General features: G+C 43.5%; 1 protein-coding gene across 1 annotated transcript in view; it reads right to left on the minus strand.

The window, feature by feature from the left end:
• The window catches only part of megf11 (multiple EGF-like-domains 11), a gene marked incomplete at both ends in the record, with an annotated part of 57,704 nt that extends 49,469 nt beyond the window's left edge, over positions 1-8,235 (minus strand). The window contains 4 exons of the mRNA XM_083665820.1: positions 1,885-1,977; positions 6,316-6,416; positions 7,303-7,404; positions 8,120-8,235. Of these exons, the coding sequence (XP_083521946.1) occupies positions 1,885-1,977; positions 6,316-6,416; positions 7,303-7,404; positions 8,120-8,235 (412 nt within the window). The remainder of the gene's footprint in view (positions 1-1,884; positions 1,978-6,315; positions 6,417-7,302; positions 7,405-8,119) is intronic.
• Between the last annotated feature and the right edge of the window lie 11,933 nt (positions 8,236-20,168).

Consider the following 20,168-nt stretch of genomic DNA (forward strand, 5'->3'; position numbering starts at 1 on the left):
TGCTCCAGAAACAGGGTCCAAGCCTTTGATTCGGCTCCAGATCAGCGGCTGAAAGCCTGTCACTTTAACTTCGGGGCGGCTGGCTCAGCATCTCACGGCAGCGGCGTGTCTCTGAGCGCCAGGGCAACACACACATACACACACACACACACACACACACACACACACACACACACACACTGTTTATCATACTCACACATCCCCCTGTCATGTGACCAGCTCATACTGTCCGCTCAACCAGGGAATTGGGTTTTATCTGAACTTGAGCAAATAACTCAACTCCTCAACACAATGGCCATGAGCAAGAGTTTCTTGAACCGAGGCTGCGAATGTGGTGAGCTGAATAGGTGTTTATGTGCCTCTCAGGCAGCAGAGATCCTAATGTAATGACTGAATCCACTTACCACTAAAGCTCCCATCACCTATCCACACTGGGAGAGAGTAAAATTTACAGTGAAAGACAAAAAAACATGCTGCACCATTTATATGAAGGAAAAGGGGGGCAGATTTAATTTAAAAATTGGCACACATTTCTCATTTCTACAGATGAAAGCTCGTAAATGAAAAAGCCTGGACGGGTGCCCGGTATGGAAATCTCAAGTTATGAATAATGCCTCTGTCTCAATCATCAGGTCTGTTTTAATAAGGCGGATTAGTCCAGCACCTGCATGGTGGAATGCATGCACGGCTGCCCTCCTAACCAACCCAGAGTGGCTCCGGCGTCTCTGGGGGACCTGAACTTCCCAGCTTCCCTGTGAGTGGAGTCCTGGACCCTCACCACGGCTGTGGGAGTGAACAGCAGCAAATGGCCCAGCCTTGTCACTTGTGCCCATGAATCCCCCTACGATGGGCCGGTGCCGTGGACAGAGAGTCTGATTTACACACAGTTGGTAATCAGGGAATGGCTCTTTTGTTAATGAAAAATCACGTAGATCTATACAACAACACTAACAGATATGTCTTTAGCCGCAGTTACTCATTGCATAATATGTCTTGTGAAGGCAATAAGTGCTGAATAAAAAGCTATTCAAATGAGCAGTGGAAGTTTAGGATTTGGGGTCAGAGTACTGTCATGAATCATCCAGCTACAAACAAACAAGGTAGTGTACACTTGTTAGTGTTTACCCTAGACAGAGTGGCCTTACGCCAGGTATGCAGACTAACAAAACAAAACCAGTTTGAGTCAAAGAAAGGGTCTCCGGGCCTTTCTGGCCTCCACCTGACCTGGAGGAGAGGAGTCTGTTTACCTCACTTGCACAATCCCTCATGTCGCTCTCCACACATAAATATTACTGCAGTCAATACCACCGTTCCCTCTCTGTCTGCATTCACTGAAGCTCCAGCATTTAGCTGATTGCAGACCAGACATACCTAACTCCCCCAGTCCCCCCACTCCTACCAGAGGTACAGTAGCCCTCCATTAAATAGAGAAGTAGAGTGGACATACAGCTCAGCCAGCCTGGTGTTTCAGCTTGGCATCGATTCCTCTCGCAGCACAAGTCAAAGGGACCAGTCTAATCATGATAAAGACCATAACAGAGAGCTTTGCAGACGCGGAGGGGGAGGCAGCCAGCCATCCGTCCTCTATATTCATCAAGCAAATCACTTCCACTTCCAGGAGATGAAAATTAATTTGTTGTGACTTACCTGTTTCGTTTGCTGTAGTCTCTAAGTAAGGTAAGTAAGCTGAACAGCGCCATACTGCACAGTGTGGGAGTGAATGACACTAAACAGTGGCTGTTGCAGCAACAGATTTATCAATTTAAGTTGAAAAGAAAAGCCTAACTGACTGAGTTAGTATACCATGTAAAGGAGTAAATGAGTCCAATGAAGTGAACTTTGTTGATTCATTTAATGATGTTCATAAAACGAAAGTTCACTCACCACTGGAGCAGTCCAGACCTCCCCAGCCAGGCTCACATTGGCAAGTATCAGGAGACACACAGCGACCATGGGCACACTCCTCAGAGCACAGAGCTGAAAGGCAAACACAAACACACAGGGATTCAGTTCCAATTTAGCAGTACACACACACACACACACACACACACACACACACACTCGCACGCATGCACGCACACACACACAGGCACACACACACACACACACACACACACACACACACACACACACACACACACACACACACACACACACACACACACATACATACACTCTCCAAGACATCATTAAACTATCAGCAACTACATAATGGATTTCACAGAGCGAGGAGTTGAAAGAAAATGTACTATAAAATGGAACACTCAATATCGCCCAATTACCATCAGGGGACCAAATCTTTTGCCATGGCACTCATATTTAAGACCCATCTCAATCAGGCGACACTACAGTACTGTAAATGATTCCTTAAGAGACTGAGTCCTTGGTCAACATCTCAGTTTATCACATAGGCTTGCTCTCCACAGCGGAGCTGGCGTCAGCAGCGTGGAGCGGTGAAGAAACAAGCTGTAAATCCCTCCTAATTTGATCAGCCGGCGCTTTGTCATAGTGATGCTTTAATGTAGCAGGCCCAGGCACTGCAGTGTTTACTAAGTGTGCAGTTTTCTTGATCATTCATATTGAGAAACACGACGCCCAATTGATTGGACTAACATTAGTATTCCTGGCAGGGTTCTGTGTGGAGTTGGAAGTTTGGTTCGGCAGGGTAATAAAGTGACCTACATGGAGTTTTTGCCACTGTGCCAGTTTTCTGCGAGCCCAAAAGGAAAGTACAACAAAAAAAATAAGCACTTAGCATGAATAATGCTGAGACAGCCAAGGTCATCTGGCCAGCAGGGTTAAAAAAGACAGGCTCTTATCTGAGGAAGGAAACGGTTAGCCCGGTACAACTGAGACAATCTGCTGTGATAGGAATCAGCAGTGTCTGTCTGCCAGCATGGCAAGTGGAGAAATGATGTTTACGCCAAGGGGCAGCAGGGCAGATTATACCATCCTACCAGAGTTATCTGGCCTCAGCCAAGTCAAAGAAGTTTGGCTAACTTTGTTGAATCATGCATTCATTCATTCATCGTCATCGTCATCGTCATCGTCATCATCATCGTCATCGTCATGTTTCGCACAATGCACAGTTTTTGAAGTGAAGGGGTGATTGTGTATGTTTGAATCACTGTGGGGTCCATAACAAGTGCATAACAAGTGCCTCAGGCCTGGCCAGTGCTGCTATTGACTATCACTCAATCAGGCTTCGACTGGGACCCACAGCCAGGAGCAGAGCTGCAGGGGGGATAAAAAGAGAGAGAGAGAGAGAGAGAGAGAGAGAGAGAGAGAGAGAGAGAGAGAGAGAGAGAGAGAGAGAGAGAGAGAGAGAGAGAGAGAGAGAAAGGGGAGTGAATCCCAAACATCCACAGGCCCGGGCTAATCACAGAAATGCTCCAAAGGCAAAAATGGTAAACCAAGAGATCGAGGGATAATGCAGCGCAGATCTCCCAGCTTCAACCTACTGTCTAATTACAGAAAGCCAGCAAAATCCTCCAACATTTTGTGCTGACGAAGGTGTCAAATCGACTACTTGTAATCAATGGGAGTACTGTATGTGGAGTATTGAAAGACAAGAGGGAAAATAATTCAATGTCACCGTGATGAGATGATTCAGTTTAGTTTCACTCAGCAATTTCTGATCAGCAAGAACGGGGAAATGCTAATGTGTCACTTCTTTCAGAAAAATGGAAATTAAGTTTTGAATGTAGTGGGTGGGGGGGGGGTTGTGGGGAGGACAGCTACTCCAAAGATGTGAACCGCGCTACTGTAGGTTGGTATAGCAGAAAATAGGTCTTTCATTTTAATTGAAATTCATGAATCACTCTGTTCAACTCATGTCTATGGAATCTGTGGGAACATTGAGTCTTTCATCTAGATAAAAGGCTAATCTAACTCATTATGCAAAGGTGTTATCAGAAGAGGGAACAATGGAGCTAATTGGTGATTGTCATGCAGTGTTAATAAATTGAATATTCTTCCATAGTCAAACTACCATCTTTTAAAATGTCAGCTTATCGAGATCTTTTCACATACTATTCTAATTAGGCCCTTTTTCTTGTTCTGCTGTCTGAGGGCCATCCGTTAGTTAGTTAGGTAAGAGCACTTCACCAGATAATGCTGTTTAAAACAATGTGAAGATGCTCAGAGAAATACATGGAATAATGTGATATAGCCAATGGTTAAATCAATGATGAGAGCTCACAGCACATATAAAACCATTCCCTTAAAGGTTACTCCATATGCCTCAATCTAGCAGAGAGATGATTTACTTTAAAACCTTGTCTTTGAAGCATTCAAAAAGAGGCAACAAAGCCAAGAAAAAAAAGAAAAAAAAATCAAAGGCAGAACATCCCTTTCTGGAGAAAAATCTCATCATCTTCTCCATCATTAAAACTCAAATGTGAAATGTACTTCAGATTACTGCCGGGAACTTTATTAAACACCCTTCAACTAATTCTACAGCATGAATCAACCCCATGTCTTCAGCCATTTTAATATTGCATCACTCACCAGGAGAGACTCCAGACCAGAGTGTCTGAGGTGGAAACAACTGGAGCATGGGGGCTCATAACCACTCAGAGAGGCTGCTTGGCTTGCTTGATTAAAACTGTCCTCATTAGATGGTTTCGGTGACTTTTTCATGCACTGCTGAAATCATTAGATTAATTAGGAGAGGAATGAGTAACTCAAACAAACATATATACTGTACACACACCAATTACCAACTTCAAATTAAAGAGCATCAAACATACTGTGGCTCCAGGGCAGTGACTTTACATAATGCTTGAGACACACAGGCCTCATTAAGGGATCCTCCTTTCTCTCACTCTCCTAAAAACTGCTCAGTGCACTAATGTCAGCAATGAGCTGTATTCATATAAAGAGAGGAGCTTGTGATCAACACCTACAGTGTATATTAAAACTGTCTTTAATACCACCTTTTGTCCCTGCATGCTAAACATTTCTGGCAGTACAAATCTCTTAATCCTGTTGGTGAGAAGGATAGGATTAGCTGGGGAGGAGCACTTTGCAAAGACAGCAGAAAGCTAAACTGCCCTCCAGGCCCCTACCACCACTTCAACCTCCTTTCATCTGAGAGAGAGAGAGAGAGAGCGAGAGAGAGAGAGAGAGAGAGAGAGAGAGAGAGAGAGAGAGAGAGGACTCCACCCTCCTTCAGTCTCACTCACAGTTCTGCTGTATTGGCCACTATGGCCAAGCATTATCTCACAGTCCCTCTATGTGCAGTATGCCCATTAACATAGTATTCACCTACCCTTAACAGACTGAAAATGTCTATCAATGATCAAATGCTTACACAGTCCTTCTATTGGTTAATGAATACATTATTGATTAGCCTACCCATCCCTTTCTGAGACCCTCAGATAATCACATCTGCTCTTGAGTCCAGACTGGCTTGGCTCCCATGGTGTCATCTGGCCTCAGGCTCAAACAGCCTGGACAAGGACAAGCGCTCCAGTGGTCAAAGAGCTTACAAGCATGACTGAATTTGCTGTATACTACAAGTAAATCATCCATCTCATGAAAGTTGATCCAGAAACATACAAGATGAAGCATACATTTATCTAGACAGGATAAAGCATTGTCATTTCATTGTCGAGGAGGTCATAAAACCCAAGTCTCAGAAGCCATGTATTGTCATGCATTGCCATGTGCTGTCCTTAGTTGGTGAAAACTTTGATGTCTTTGATGTGAAGGAATAGAAATCGATAGCAATTAATGGAGCTGTAAAAGTGACATTGTAAGTTAGTAATCAGCATATTGCTGCACTCCAATTTCCGCAGCTTCTGTTCTTTTTACGTTATTGAATTCTGGTGTGGTTTTATGACCACTGCTATGCATCCACAGGCGTAACTAGGACCCGCTTGGGTCGTTAATTCTCCTCATTGTTGTATAAGTTCAATTAAACTCCTCTGGCTGGGAGACCAAAATGGACAGCAGTTAGAGAAATAGGCTACAATATGGAAAAGGATGCAAAATAATTTCAGAATAAATCATGTTCAATGGTGTTGAACTGTATACTTTTCATAAGGCTGGAGGCACTCTGAACAGAGTAGTGAATGTTGTAGTGCAATCACGCCAGGCAATGTCAACACAGAGTACGTATGGTATGAGAGAAACTAATGAGAATAATCCGCTTTGTGCTTTTTTCGAGGCTGATTAGAGGTTGTTTGCATTACCTATTCTATCATATCATGTCATTTTCTTGTGAGTGTTTTTAAGGTGTTTGAGTTGCTGCAATGCAGGACTTGAGATGTGCTAATTAGTTACAAACATGGAAGTGGAAAAAACACTCACGAACACACAGGTCTCCGCTTTCAAAGTAACCAGGGCAACACTGCGAGCGGCGTCTATACATGGTCCTCACTCCCCGCCGGTAAGCCGTCTTATAGCTGATCCTGGAAAACAGATGAAGGGTTGGGAAAAAGAGGTCATAGTCATCAAGTCGAGTTTGGTGCCCCCAATAATGCAATAAAGGCCGAGATGTAGAAGCGGGGCTGTCGTGCTTCTGAGCAGTAGGTCATAGGATAGTAATGATTTGTAATAACAATAGACCACATTAGTCATGGCATTGGACAATACAGTACTGTACATAGCAATAGATCACAATTTGTCACGATTGATAGATACTGTCTTTTAATCTCCTACTTTGATACCATTCCTCATTCCATTCCATGCATTACAATGAGCCTGTCCTCCGATTTCTGCTCAATAACATTTTATTGCCTAGTTCTCAAAGTAGAGGGGAAAACAGACAAAAGTGAAAAGAAGAAAAGATTCTCCCTTGGGTGAAGGACACATATTGAAGTTTATATATTGGGCGGTGACTCACTGTGTGCTTTTAGCTTTTACTTCAGGTGTCGTTGACTATAAACCTTAATGTAGTAATTAAAACGGATGCTGCATACAATGACAGTCAAGTAGCCATTGCGACTCAGACCACTTCAAACTCACTGTCAGCTCCTCTACATTAACACAAGGGAATGAGGAGGACACTGGGACATTAGCTGTGACCTTCTCTTCAGACTTGCTCTTAATGTGGAGGACTAGAAAGGGCAGGCTGCTGATGAAGTCACATGGGGACAAACAGTAGTAAGACTGCTCTGTACCAGAGGAGGTAGAAATCGGAGGACGGGCTCATTGTAATCGATGGAATGGAATGAGGAATGGTATTAATCATGTGCTTGATACCATTCCCTATTTCATTACATGCATTACACTGAGCCCGTCCTCTGATTTCTACCTCCACCAGTGTCCTACTGAGTAAGATTGCTCTGTACCCACCTGTGCCTGGTACACTTGAACCAGTTGAGGATGTCAGTGCATCTGGTGTAGTAGACCTGGTCAAACGGGTGAGCGTAGGACTCCTGGACAGTCACAGCATAGCTGACAGAGAAATGAAGGAGGAAATAAGTACATCATCACTTTAAATGGCAGATTTTCATGCGGATGTTTTGAAGTGAATACATGTGCAGCTGTACTCTAAGGACAGCCTCAGCAATGATAAAAATCACACTTTTCACACCATAAACATGGTCCCGTCCCACTGGGGAATTCATTTCCGGCCAACAAGGTTGCATCCGAGATCTCTAAGTGTCTTCACCCCCAGTCAGGCAATGTTCCAGACTATACATCTTCACAGCTTTCTTTCCTCCCCTCTACATGGGCAATTATTCCTGCTTATTTTTCATAAGTGACACCACCCAGCTCAACATATAATTATTCAGGCAATATGGCTGCACGGTGATTGATTAGGATGAGAGTGCACTGATCAATTTGCCTGCGTATTTCATTTGGAGCAGCTTCTCCTCCTCCCCCTTCCTCCTCAGTGTTGTGGGACTGGACCTTGGACAGATCGATACTGTCCTTCGGTACATTGTGAATGGCTCCTTGTCTTCGCATGTATAGCCCCAACACATCTGATAGAAGTCCTAGAAGTCCACAATCATGCTCGATGGCTTTATACTATGCTATGCTATGCTATGCTATGCTATTAGGCTGTCTACTGCTCTGAGGGTTCCCTGGTGTGATTCGCTGGTGCTAGAATCCCATGTATTTACTATATCATCATGGGGCGCTGAAATGGATGATGTCCACTCACCTCTCCCAGTGGCTGCACACGTTGGGGTCATCTGGGTTGAGGCTCCAGACGCTGGTAGTGAGGCCCAGAACAGCCAACAGGGCCAGGGCCAGAGGGGCACCGATGGATATCCCCATATTTCACCCTGTAGGACAGATAGAGGGAATGAGAGAGAGGTAGAGAGAGAAACAACTGCTAACATCATTTACTAAACCCAGTGTGTTACTACTTACTACTTACAACCTCATAACGCCTCAATAAAAAAAACATTCAGTACAGTACATCTAAGGTTGTATAATAGTTATTCCACAGCCTTCAGAGGGAGAGCTGCACAGAGCATGTGATCTCCGATTAAGAGGCTCTGCAGAGGATACCCCCTGTGACAATGACAGAGGAGTACAGAGAAGCCCATCTGTTGAGATTGTCAGGTTATTTCATTAGACGTATGGCAGCTGAAGAGCACATGTGTCTGATGAATAGACATGACAGTGACAGATGCCATACATGTAGAAGTCCCACGTCTGCAGATTGCTAAAATGGATGAGTGAATGACACAGGATGTATCATAGGTTACAGTAATGCTGTAATAGCCATAGCAACATTAAGCATGACACTCAAAGCACGTCTGAGTTCCAACGCATTGCATAGAAAAGTTTGGTTGAAAGTATCTATTTTAGGAATGTTCCTTATGAATGGCCAAATCACTACTTTCACCAGATAGTCATTACAGCCATCACACCTGCCTAAGAGACCTTCCTGCCCCTTTCTACCTCGGCTTAGAGACAGAGAAGTATTCCCATACAGAGGTGTGTGTGTGTGTGTGTGTGTGTGTGTGTGTGTGTGTGTGTGTGTGCGTGCGTGTGTGTGCGTGCGTGCGTGTGTGTGTGTGTGTGCGTGTGTGCGTGCGTGTGCGTGCGAGTGTGTGTGTACATACGTAGGTGTGCATATGGGGAGGCTGGTGGAGATAGAAATCATAAACACAAATATTTGACAGCATTTCTCATTCCATTCCATGCATTACAAAGAGCCTGTCATCCGATTTCCACCTCCACCAGCCTCCCCTGGTGTGCATGTGTGTAGTTATCCTTGCTTAAGGCGATGTATTCAAAGTAACGAAGTAGCTGTATCCAATAACATAGGCTTTCACATGTTAACCAAATCCTCTGCATTGAGAGGTGTGTGTAGTTCATTCACATGTGAAAGAAAATCAATTGGACCCTCACTTTCTCTAAGTACCAGTTCATTTAAGCAGACAGAGGTCAAATTCATGTTCATTTCCGTAACAGGATGATTAATCAACACACGCCAGTTCTCTAACACAATCATGTTGAAGACTGTGGGGACTCTGTTTGATTGGCCTGAAAGCTGTGACATATTCCCACACGCTTGCTGCTCCGAGTCATTTCAGAGAATGGCTTGAGAGAAGCAGAACCTCTGTGAGGATTTTTCAACTCAAGTTCATGATAATTAGCCTGCTGTTCAGTATATGCAAGAGGTCGTAATAAATCCTGGATTGGAAAGCGGGTGGTTATAATAAATATTTAAAAGGTGGGTGGTTAAATATTAGGCCTATAATCTTATGCTTTTTGTGGGCAATTGGCACACTTGTCAAGTATTTTTTGTTTTTCTTTGACTTGTCAAATATTATTTTATTTTTCTTTGACTTGTCAAATATTGTTCGTGGGTGCCGACAGGATTAGATTTCTCCACTGATATTGTTTTAAAGTGATTTGTTAATTCATGGTTGTAAGAACATGTTTCCGACACCGTGCTACTATGTGCCAGTCCACTACTAGAAGAGAAAGACAACAACAGATACAATAGCCTGAAGCTTCTGCCCTTTAGCTTAGCTCAAGTCCCAGCCTGTGGTCCCTGGGTGTTTGAGGATGCTGAGGGGAAACACTGTCGGCACAAACTGTCTGACAGGCTGCTGTTCCCACGGATCACCACACAAACACACACTGGTAGGGGTGATGGGTCTTAGGTCTGTGGGGCGAGAAACAAATAATGAACTTGAGTACACACACATGCACAGACAGACACACGCACATGCTCACACACACACCGCCACACACACCAACACTGACACACACACACACACACACACACACACACACACACACACACACACACACACACACGTACACACACACACACAAATACAATGATACTAGGGTTAAACGAAGGTTAGCAGCTATACCCCAAAAAGAAAATGAACCAAAGCATTGTATTTGAAATTGTTTCAACATCTTAAACTGATGAAACAAATCAAATGTTTAAATTCCCCCGGGGTTGAAAAGGTCTACCTAATTTAATCCATCTTGACATCCTGTACGTCCTGTAATCAGTCAAACCCTGTCCTGCCCTGAAAGAGTTGGGCTCTTCTCCAACCTTCTCCAAACCATAGATCCATGATAAACCTGTTATGCACTGCTACTCCCTACATGAACATGGCTTGGTCCCATTCCCCTCTACCCTGGTCCTGCACTGAAGTCGTGCCTCTGAACACCTGAACTCTTGCCTCACTCTCACCCTCACACCATGGATCAGCTGCACTCATTACACTTACATTTTGTGATCCTTTTAGTTCATGTTCTTGAAAAGCAGAAAGTACTCATTGAACTGATAAGAGTAATGGATCATGGATTATTGCTGCTGTTATATTGAATGGTTTTAAAATCAACAGTAATATGAACTCAGAGGAATTAATGCTTTTCAAAATGTTTTAAATGTATAGCATGATAAAGGAAGCATGGATTTGTATGTATTGTTGACAAAATATAAAAAATAAAAAGACGTAAAAAAAAAAGAAGAAAGAAAAGAAAAGGTCTACCGGGGTAGAATATATAGAAGCCGTTCACAAGCAGCAGATGCAACCTGTGCACCTTCTATCTCCCACAAAGCAGAGCTTTCATGGTGTTCCACTGTGAACTCCCTCCCACCTCACACAGGGGTAAAAGCCTACATTAACTTAAGAGGTCCTCATATCACACTTACCACATTGTCAGCGCCATGAGTGGCCTCTCAACAACACAACGGGAACAAATCATTTCTGCCTATTAATGAAGCACAGAAGAGTATCGATGTGATGACAATGCCGACGGCCTGTTTTACATCAGCCTCATTACACACCGCTTAATTATTCCTCCTGGAGGCCAGAGGTCACCTTTGAGATGCTGTGGCCCACTCTGCGCTCTGTGTTTTGAATGGACTGGGATGAAAACAAAAGCACAATAAACGGGTAGCTGTTTTTGTTCTTCACTGAATAAATAATTCATCATTTGTTTCCTTCAGATGTGAAATTGTTGCTGACGGCGCAGAGGGCATGGACAAGGACAGTAGGGCTGGACTCACAATGTCTCAATGATTCACTTATGTGTTCTATTGACACATTCACTCAGTGCGTGAGACGTAAAGCAATAGAAAAGAGTGTAAAAGGAGCATCAACAAAGGGCAGATAATTGTCTCTCTGTTTGAAAAAGGATTCTCTTTAAAGAATATTGTTTCCATGTGTCAACATAGAGTAGCATGAAACTGTGCAATTGCATTTGGCACAATGAAAGCTAAGAGTTATTTAAGAGCAGTAGCGTTGGAACATGTGGAATGGAAACTTAGGTCAATAAAGAATTATACAAGTGTAATACAGAGTGATCATATCATTGAAGACCTACAATGGTTGACAAAACAGGGTCACGTTCTTGCATTTTCATTTACAAGTTTACTTCTCTGTAATAAAGAAAATGCAGTTATAATAAGATCTCCCCTCGCTGACAGTGGCAGTGTTTTCAAGAAAACTAGATTCATAAAGAACCTCGAAATTGAGGACAAGCAACCTTCCTATTGAAATGACAAAACATATCTCTGTCATTTCTGTTGGCACACGCTTTCGGAGGAAAAAAGGAAAAAAGAACGGTTCACCTTTAGCAGTTACAGCAAGTCTGAGCCATCCGTCTGTTCATTGCTCATTACGAATCCAGAGCCCGTAAACAGAGAACAATAAGACAAAAGTCTGATCGATATGCCGCTGATTGCTGCAAGCTCTTTCTGAGGGGTCTCCACCTTCATGTCTGCTCAGCATCCACAAGAACAGCATGTCTTCTTTGACTTCTATAGTCTTTACTTTACACCAAACAAAGTGCTCTCAGAAGACACATTTACCACACTGAGACTATCCGTGTTTACAACTGTTTTTCATTACTCAGGGCACCAAACCCTTTCAGGCTCTGTGCAGATGCTCCTGACTCCTGACTGCTGAAATAGCAACACCATTTTGGCCAATGATGATATTATGAAGGTGCAGGTTATGTGAGAAACAAAGGATGGTGCTTCAAAGTTTTATGAGATGCTTGTCGTATCAATGAACTGTGAGTGTAGACTACCTGTTCAGAGGCCCTGTATCTGGATACCCCAGGGGTACCATTAGACACCTGTCAGCTGGTGTGTACCAAACACAGAGGCATGACCACCTCTGTTCCTCTCACTGTCAATCAGCACAGACAGATGCATGATCAAGGCCACGTGTTTTCAATGTGTGACTTATTAGCGTTCAACACAATTACCCATCCAGTCCCCTGTGCCAGGAGCATCTGCGCTCGGCTGGAGGCAGTCGCTGAGCTATCCCCCTCCCCAGTGGACTGTTGCTTTTCTAGTCTATCTTAGCCGTGCGTGCTCATTTATTTATACCTTCAGTTTCTCAGTTCACATTGCGTGCGATGGAGATCATTTGAAATGGAAATCATTCACATCATCAAATTGAACTTTTGCATAGAATACTAGTGAGCACATATGAGCAGTCAGAATCTCTATAGGGAATCTGTATAGGGAACATGTGATATGTCTTACACTTTGGTCCTCTCTGGCTCAGTTGGTGGAGGATGGTGATTACAACGCTACGGTTGTCAGTTCCCACTGGGACTATATATACAAAAATGTATGCACTCACTGTACTGTTATTGCCGTCAGCTAAATTACATATATATATATACTATATAGAGTATATACTCTCCGATAACTTTATTAGGAACACCTGTACACCTTCTCATGGTGGAGATGGTGGAATGGTGTGGGGAATGTTTTCTTGCCACACTTTGGGCCCCTTAATACCAATCAATCATCGCTTGAATGCCACAGTCTATTTGAGTATTGTTGCTGCCCATGTGCATCCCTTCAAGGCCACAATTTATTTATCTTCTAATGGCTACTTCCAGCATGATAATGCACCATGTCACAAAGCAAAAGTCATCTCAAACTGGTTTCATGAACATGACAATGAGTCTTCCTACGGGCCTACTAGCCCGTTTGCGATTGCTGAGCTCACCAGTGCTTTCTTTCTTTTTTTAATGATGTTACAAATTGTTGATTTTTATTATGTCTAAGGTTTTGGCTATGTTTCTGAGGCCTGTTTGACTTTCATTGATGTCTCTTTGGTCCTAATGTTGACAGACACTTATAGCAGACTCCAAGGGCGAATGCAAGGCCTGATTCAATACTATACATTGACAGCTCTCTTATGCCTGGACAAATTATACGACGGAACACACCTAACTAAAATGTCAAGCCAATTTTCCAATACCTTTGATGCCCTGAAACAGGGGGACTATGTCTAAAAAGGGTTGTAATTTCTAAATGGTGAACCCATTCTGCAAATGCTTTAATTAAAGCTGACCCCATAATAATTGTTTTAATTTAAAATCCAAACCATTGGAATATAGAGCTAAAAGAAGACAAAATGCTTCCTCTTTCATATACTTATGGAGGGCCCTGTATATACACTGTTGAGGAAAGCTTATATGAGTATTAACATAATTAGTTATTAATTAATCAAAAGGGATACTAAGACTAAGGATAGTGGCCCCTTAATGTGGTTTGTAATGACTATTGAAGGATGCACAGATCAGCCTCATTTGCAGTGATCTGAAGGTTACAGGTGTAACCATGCAGCACACTGAGCCCAAATCACTGGGTAGTGGGATGAGAGGGTCCAGAGCTGACCCTGTCTGCTGCTGCTGGTGTGCTTGACTCATTAGGAGTCGTGGCTCATTAGAAAGGCCATGGTGTGGTAAATCTCAACTCCCCTACCTGTGTGTGTGTGTGCGTGTGTGTGTGTGCGTGTGTGCGCGTGTGCACTGTGAGAGAGGATGGATGGGGTAATGGGGGTGGGCAGATGGAGGGTTGAACACTGAGGGGACTGGAGGCCTCCAGCCTCTTCATAATCTGGTTAACTCCATCCTCTGAACTGCTTCTCAAGATGAGCTCAGTCACAGTCCACAGCACCGTCTAAGGATAACATTTTTCCCAATAGCAGCATAACTAAACCAGACAGAGACATTCCAAAAATGTGTAACTCAAGAAGAAGACCCACTGAAGGCTTCAATAAGCCAGACACCGGTAGTTTACCAGCTGCTGTATCAAACAAACAGACAGCACCACCAAACAAACTCCTTTTGGATCAGTAGGAGCAGTGCAGCGTCCCTGATTGTGTGTGGTTGGAGACACCTGGCAAAAGCTGTGGGTCGTTTAACGGGAGCTTAATTCTGGGCACATGGTTTATTCATGCAGCGACCGCTGATCATCACGACTCTCATAAATCACGCAGTGCGGCATGCTGGACGTCCACAGGCCAGGGCAAGGCCCACTAATCTCAACGCCATCTTTCATCAAAATAACCTTGCCTACATCAGACACAGCCCATAGGAAGGATGCTCTTGACATCCCTTTATTTGTTTAGCCCTGCACACAAAGACCCTCCCTGTCTCCCGCAAACCCAGCAAACCTCAACCTGGCTCCCCACTTCACTCAACCACAAAGACAAGGCATTGGCTCCTCCAGCATCAGTGCAACAGTCTAGCTGTAAGCACCTCCATTAGAGTTAGTGTTCGTGTGCTCCCTGTAGGAACAGAAGTTTAGTTTAATAGGCTGATAGTTTAATAGTCTGAGCAGCCTCTCTAGGGAGGGCAGAGGATTTATCTGCCCATAAGGGAAGCAAACAAAAAAAACTAGAAGCCACTGGTGTGAAATGGATGAGCAAAATGGTATTGGTTAGGTTATTTTACACAAATGTTAAAACAACCATGAAATTAAGATGAAACAGTAGATAGTGGACAATATCTGTTATTTGTATTCTTCACAACAAACCATACTGACCTCTTGTAGTTGTTTTGCTTTTCTGCTGTCAGACATAACTGCATGTGTTTTCTGTTAATTGGATTTAGCCTCTGCTCAGTACAAAAGGCACAGGACCGGGAGTCATCGACCTGTCACCAGATACTCGCTTAAGAGAGTCCAAGAGTAAACTAATTAGTGAAACAACTGCATTCATTTAGACAACCAAAAATTTAATTTATCAAAATGTCTGATGTTGCCTAACACTGAATGCTGCTTGGAACAGCCTGTAAGTTATTGCACCCCAGGCATTCAATAACAAACCCCACGCAACACATTGACAGCCCTGCGTGTTGCCTTGGCTTCTCTAACACAGCCGTCCCCTCTCCCAGCCCTGGCTCTGGCCTTAAGCTGCCTGGGCCATGGGGCAACTCCACCACTCGTTTGTCTTCTTCATACAACCATCCAGGCAGACTCTATCAGGCTCCATCTCCACCCAGACAATTAACCACCCTGTGACAACCGGTGTGATAAGGCGGGAATGAGCGGCTGGCGGAGAACAGTTGGACAAATTAGAACAAATTAGTGGTGCGCTGGGAGGGGTGTAATATTAGCATGTGGATTCCTTCCACTCATCAGGTTTCCTACTGGGATGCATGAAAGAAAGACAAGCAGACTAAATCCAGCCATTCCTTAGGTATTCCAGTCAAGGCAGTGCACTAGCAGAGTGATGCATACAAAGTAGCCTGGGTGGTTATTGCTGTTTATTAGAAAGCTCCAGCACCTCAGGCCAGGGCCAAAGTCAGCAGAACTACAGCAGGGTAGGGTGCAATAGAAGAGGGAGAAACGACAGATAAGAAGTTTGGAGGGAGGGAGGGAGGAAGAGAACAGTGAGTCAGGGAAGCAGGCACAGCAGCACGCCATGAAATGCTGAAACAACAGCATGGCTGCCAGGGCAATTTTACACCCCAATAGTTTCACACCTCAGTCGTCGCCCTTCCAACTCTGAACCTTGTGTCTTTTTTGTGTCTTCATTTATTTTGTGTCAGCGTCCGAAGATGTGAGAGGCCGAGCTGGGAGTAACTCGTCCCAAATGTCGCCGGGTAAGCGGTGTGTGAAGCAGACGAGAGCATGAAGAGGAGAAAAGGCATTTTGTACATCCCAACCCTGCGTTCTAGACAGGCTATCCTATGTGGTCTCAGAGAAGCATCGTTTAAGAGCTGTGAACACATTTCTACAAGATAACAACTCTAGAAAAAGAACTGATGTAGCTACATAAATGCATTTTCCACCACCACATAGTTTCAATTCTGGGTCTAAATGACCAAAAAACTACTTTATCATTTAAATTAGTGAAAGTAGGTCAAGCTCATGCTAATTCTAGGAGTTTCAGATCGTGTGTGACTGATCAGACCACTAGGTCTAACTGGGTGGATCTGCCTCAATTTACACGCTGCTTAAGTGGCAATGCATTTTCAAAAATAACCCATCCATCCAGAAATGAACTCCTCTTTCTCGGACGCAAACCCCATTGTTGATCAATGGTAGATTTATTCCTTCCTATACTAAGGCTAATTAACCTGCAGGAGCCCTAGTCAATGACTGAACTAAGAATGATTAGCCGTCGTGACCATTAAATCTGAAAATATGTTCTGGCAGTAGGCTCGGCCATCATGGAACCTTGTCATTTCCTTTTGGCACCTCTGCTCAATCGACCTGTCGGCATTAAAGATGTATGCCCAAAGCCCGCTCCGTCCCGTTGGAATGTCCTTGAGAACACATAAGGTGAAGTCTCCATAATTGAATGTATTAATAAAAAAGAACAGCGGACTGGAATACGAATATAAGCTCTCAGCTTGACTTAGAACACATCTGATACACAGATAAGTCCATAAGTCCATTCATCTCACAGACCCGGTTCAGGTCCAATTATATTGCAATATGCTGTGTAGGACCAAACACACACATGTAGGTTTCTGCAGCATTATGGAGTGTGGTTAATCTCCTGCTCGGCCCATACGGCACACCAGCACAGGTCATTATGTGAGGTCTCTCGCTGCACACACACACAGGCAAACAAATGAGCCATTACCACAATCATTCAGTCACCAATTAGACTGCTACTGCCCGCCACTGCCCGCACTCACCACCACAGCACAGGGAAATCACTGCCAATTAAAAGCAAACTACCGAACACTTTTAATTACAAAAAAGTGATAGCATGCTCACATGACATTAATTTGCAAGGAATTAATACTTATTTTCATGAAACATTACATTTAACTTGCCCTAAAGTAAAGATACCAAAAGTAAAGTAACAATACCAATTTCAATGTGACCTTCAAGACATTGCCAAACTCCATACATCTTATAGAAGTTAGAAATACACATACATACTATGCACATGGAGCAGCTCAAACTGTGTCCATTGGATTTTGTAGAGGCAGCAAAATTATTTCGCCTACACTGCAACACACAGAGGTGTAATAAATAGTGCATGTCATATACAGCAGTATACCAACAGCAGTATGACCCAAAATATGAGATTTACACGCGTTTGATACCATTCCTCATTCCATTCCATGCATTACAATGAGCCTGTCCTCCAATTTCTACCTCCAATACCTCTGACGTGAGATTTACAGTATGTATCTATGAGTCTATTGAGGAAGGTCTATTCTCATTTCTATCCCCAGCCCCAGGGCTGATATACTGTTCTGAGAGCTCATGATCACATGCCGCTATGAAGACCCCAAAAACACAGAAGTGTGCTTCCTTTCACACCACACATGCAAAACATACCCTCTAGAAATCAACAACGATAAGGTTGATCTCCACCATCTCTAAGCCTCCCATCACAACATCTATACTCAAACTCACCTCTCTCTCTCTCCCTCTCTCTCTCTCCCTCTCTTCCCCCTGATCCAGTAGTATGCTCTCCTCCCTCTCTGTGTGGAGCTGGCTGGACAGACCAGTGCTACTGCAGGAGGGGCCTGGCGTCTCTGCTGCCTTGACCCTATGCTCTGTGGACAGGACTCTGGCTGCATATGCAGCTCCTCAGAGGAGCTTAAAGACATGGGACGGTCAGTGGCTGGCTGCTGTATTATTCATGAGCCGACCCTGTTGAGTGGGCAGTTATTCGGCATCTAAATCCCAGGTGTGGCTCAAACTGCCCTCCATTCACTGTCCTGATTGCTGGCCATTGATCGCAGGCGAGGGACCCTGGTGCTGAATAAGGGCAGGGGCTTTACTTGTGGTGCTCACCGCACCTGACTGATAATGCAGAGATCCATCACTAGACATTGGCAATGGACGAGGATGATCTTACCGCCACTCATCACTAGACATTGGCAATGGACGAGGATGATCTAACCACCACTCGTCCTGTGGGATGTAGGGAGAGATATAGAGATGGAAAGAAACCTACATCAAGAGACAGCTTTCAATGAAATATGCTGCCATTTGTTAAAAAGAAGCTACGGGATATTGCAACCATTTCTGTTATTTTTAAGAATCTTGGTTTGGGTCTGGATGGCCAATGGTATAGTTTGTACAAATATAATTTATGAATTTAATCACTGTCTTACCTCATTCTGCCATGGAATCCCTAGTTTATCAGTGGCAACTTTGGATGCAGCAGTACTGTTAAGTTTCACTTTAATTTTGTATAGTGTGCCTGTGACATTGGGCTGCGTGGAATCCACACACATACGAACCACAGTCGGCCAACTGTAGGCTGAAATTATACAAAATATCCCATACCATCACTTTAAAGCCAATGGAATACAGACACTGGATCACTCTTTACTATTGGAATAACTGTCTTCCACTGGCTTAGATCAAACTGCTTGTAATTGGTTTTAGAACTACTGAACTAATAGAACTCATTTTTAGCTGATGGTTTGCATTCTCAGTTCTAAGACATCACTAAAGGAGTACCTCAAGGTACCATTTTGTGGTCTTCACTATTCCATGTGGTCTTCACTATTTCTATAAACAATATTGGTTCCATTGTAACTAATTGTAAATTTCACCTATATGCCGATGACACCATTTTTTATTCATGTGCTTCCTCGATGCAGCAGACGATCTGCAGACTGCCTTCGACTTCATTCAGAAATTGCTCACTGATGTAAAATTAGTTCTGGATAAGATAGGACTACATTTATGCTGTTTTCACAATGTAAATTCTGTAGACCTCTATGTCTGTAACGGGTCATATCCTATAATTATCTAGGAATCAGGATTGATTATCCTTTAAAATGTAGGTTAGATACCCTAACCAAAAAATAGAAAATTAAATTTGGATAACATGAATAGGTCCTCCTTCACTATTGAGGATAGGAAGAAAATTGTTCAGGCAACACAAATGTATTTGCATGCGGTAATGGATTCCGCACTCATCATTGTACCGTATATCAATCTGTAGGATGGCCATCCCTGTCCTGTAGAATGGCCCAGCATTGGCTCCCCTTTATACACAGTATAAAGCTCTTCTACAGAAACTTCAATTTTACCTCACTTGACTTCTCCATTTGCAATTCTCAGAGTACCAAACCAGGTCCCTAGTTTGGCTAACTGTCAAAGTTCCATGTGTTTCAAATCGGCCTTCACATTTAAATTTACATTTAAATCAATTAGCAAACATTTTATCCAAAGAGACTTACAATAAGTACATTTGTCTAAAGTAAGTAAATCAACTATATATCAGTCATCGTAAGTAAAACCTTTGATAAGAACAAGGGCCATCGGCAGTCACAGCGCTAGAGAAAGGAAGAAAACAAGTTTTTGTTTTTTTAAAAGTTCAGGTAATGTACATTAGGGTGTTAGGGGGTGGAGAGGTCTGAGGAGGAGGAGCACAGGTGTAGCCTAAAGAGATGGGTCTTAAGTCTACGACGGAAGATCGGTAAGTGAATCTGCCACCCTGACAGTGGAAGCTCATTCCACCACTAGGGCACCAAGACAGAGA

Source organism: Argentina silus (genome assembly GCF_951799395.1).
Source record: "Argentina silus genome assembly, chromosome: 3".
NCBI classification, from domain to species: domain Eukaryota; kingdom Metazoa; phylum Chordata; class Actinopteri; order Argentiniformes; family Argentinidae; genus Argentina; species Argentina silus.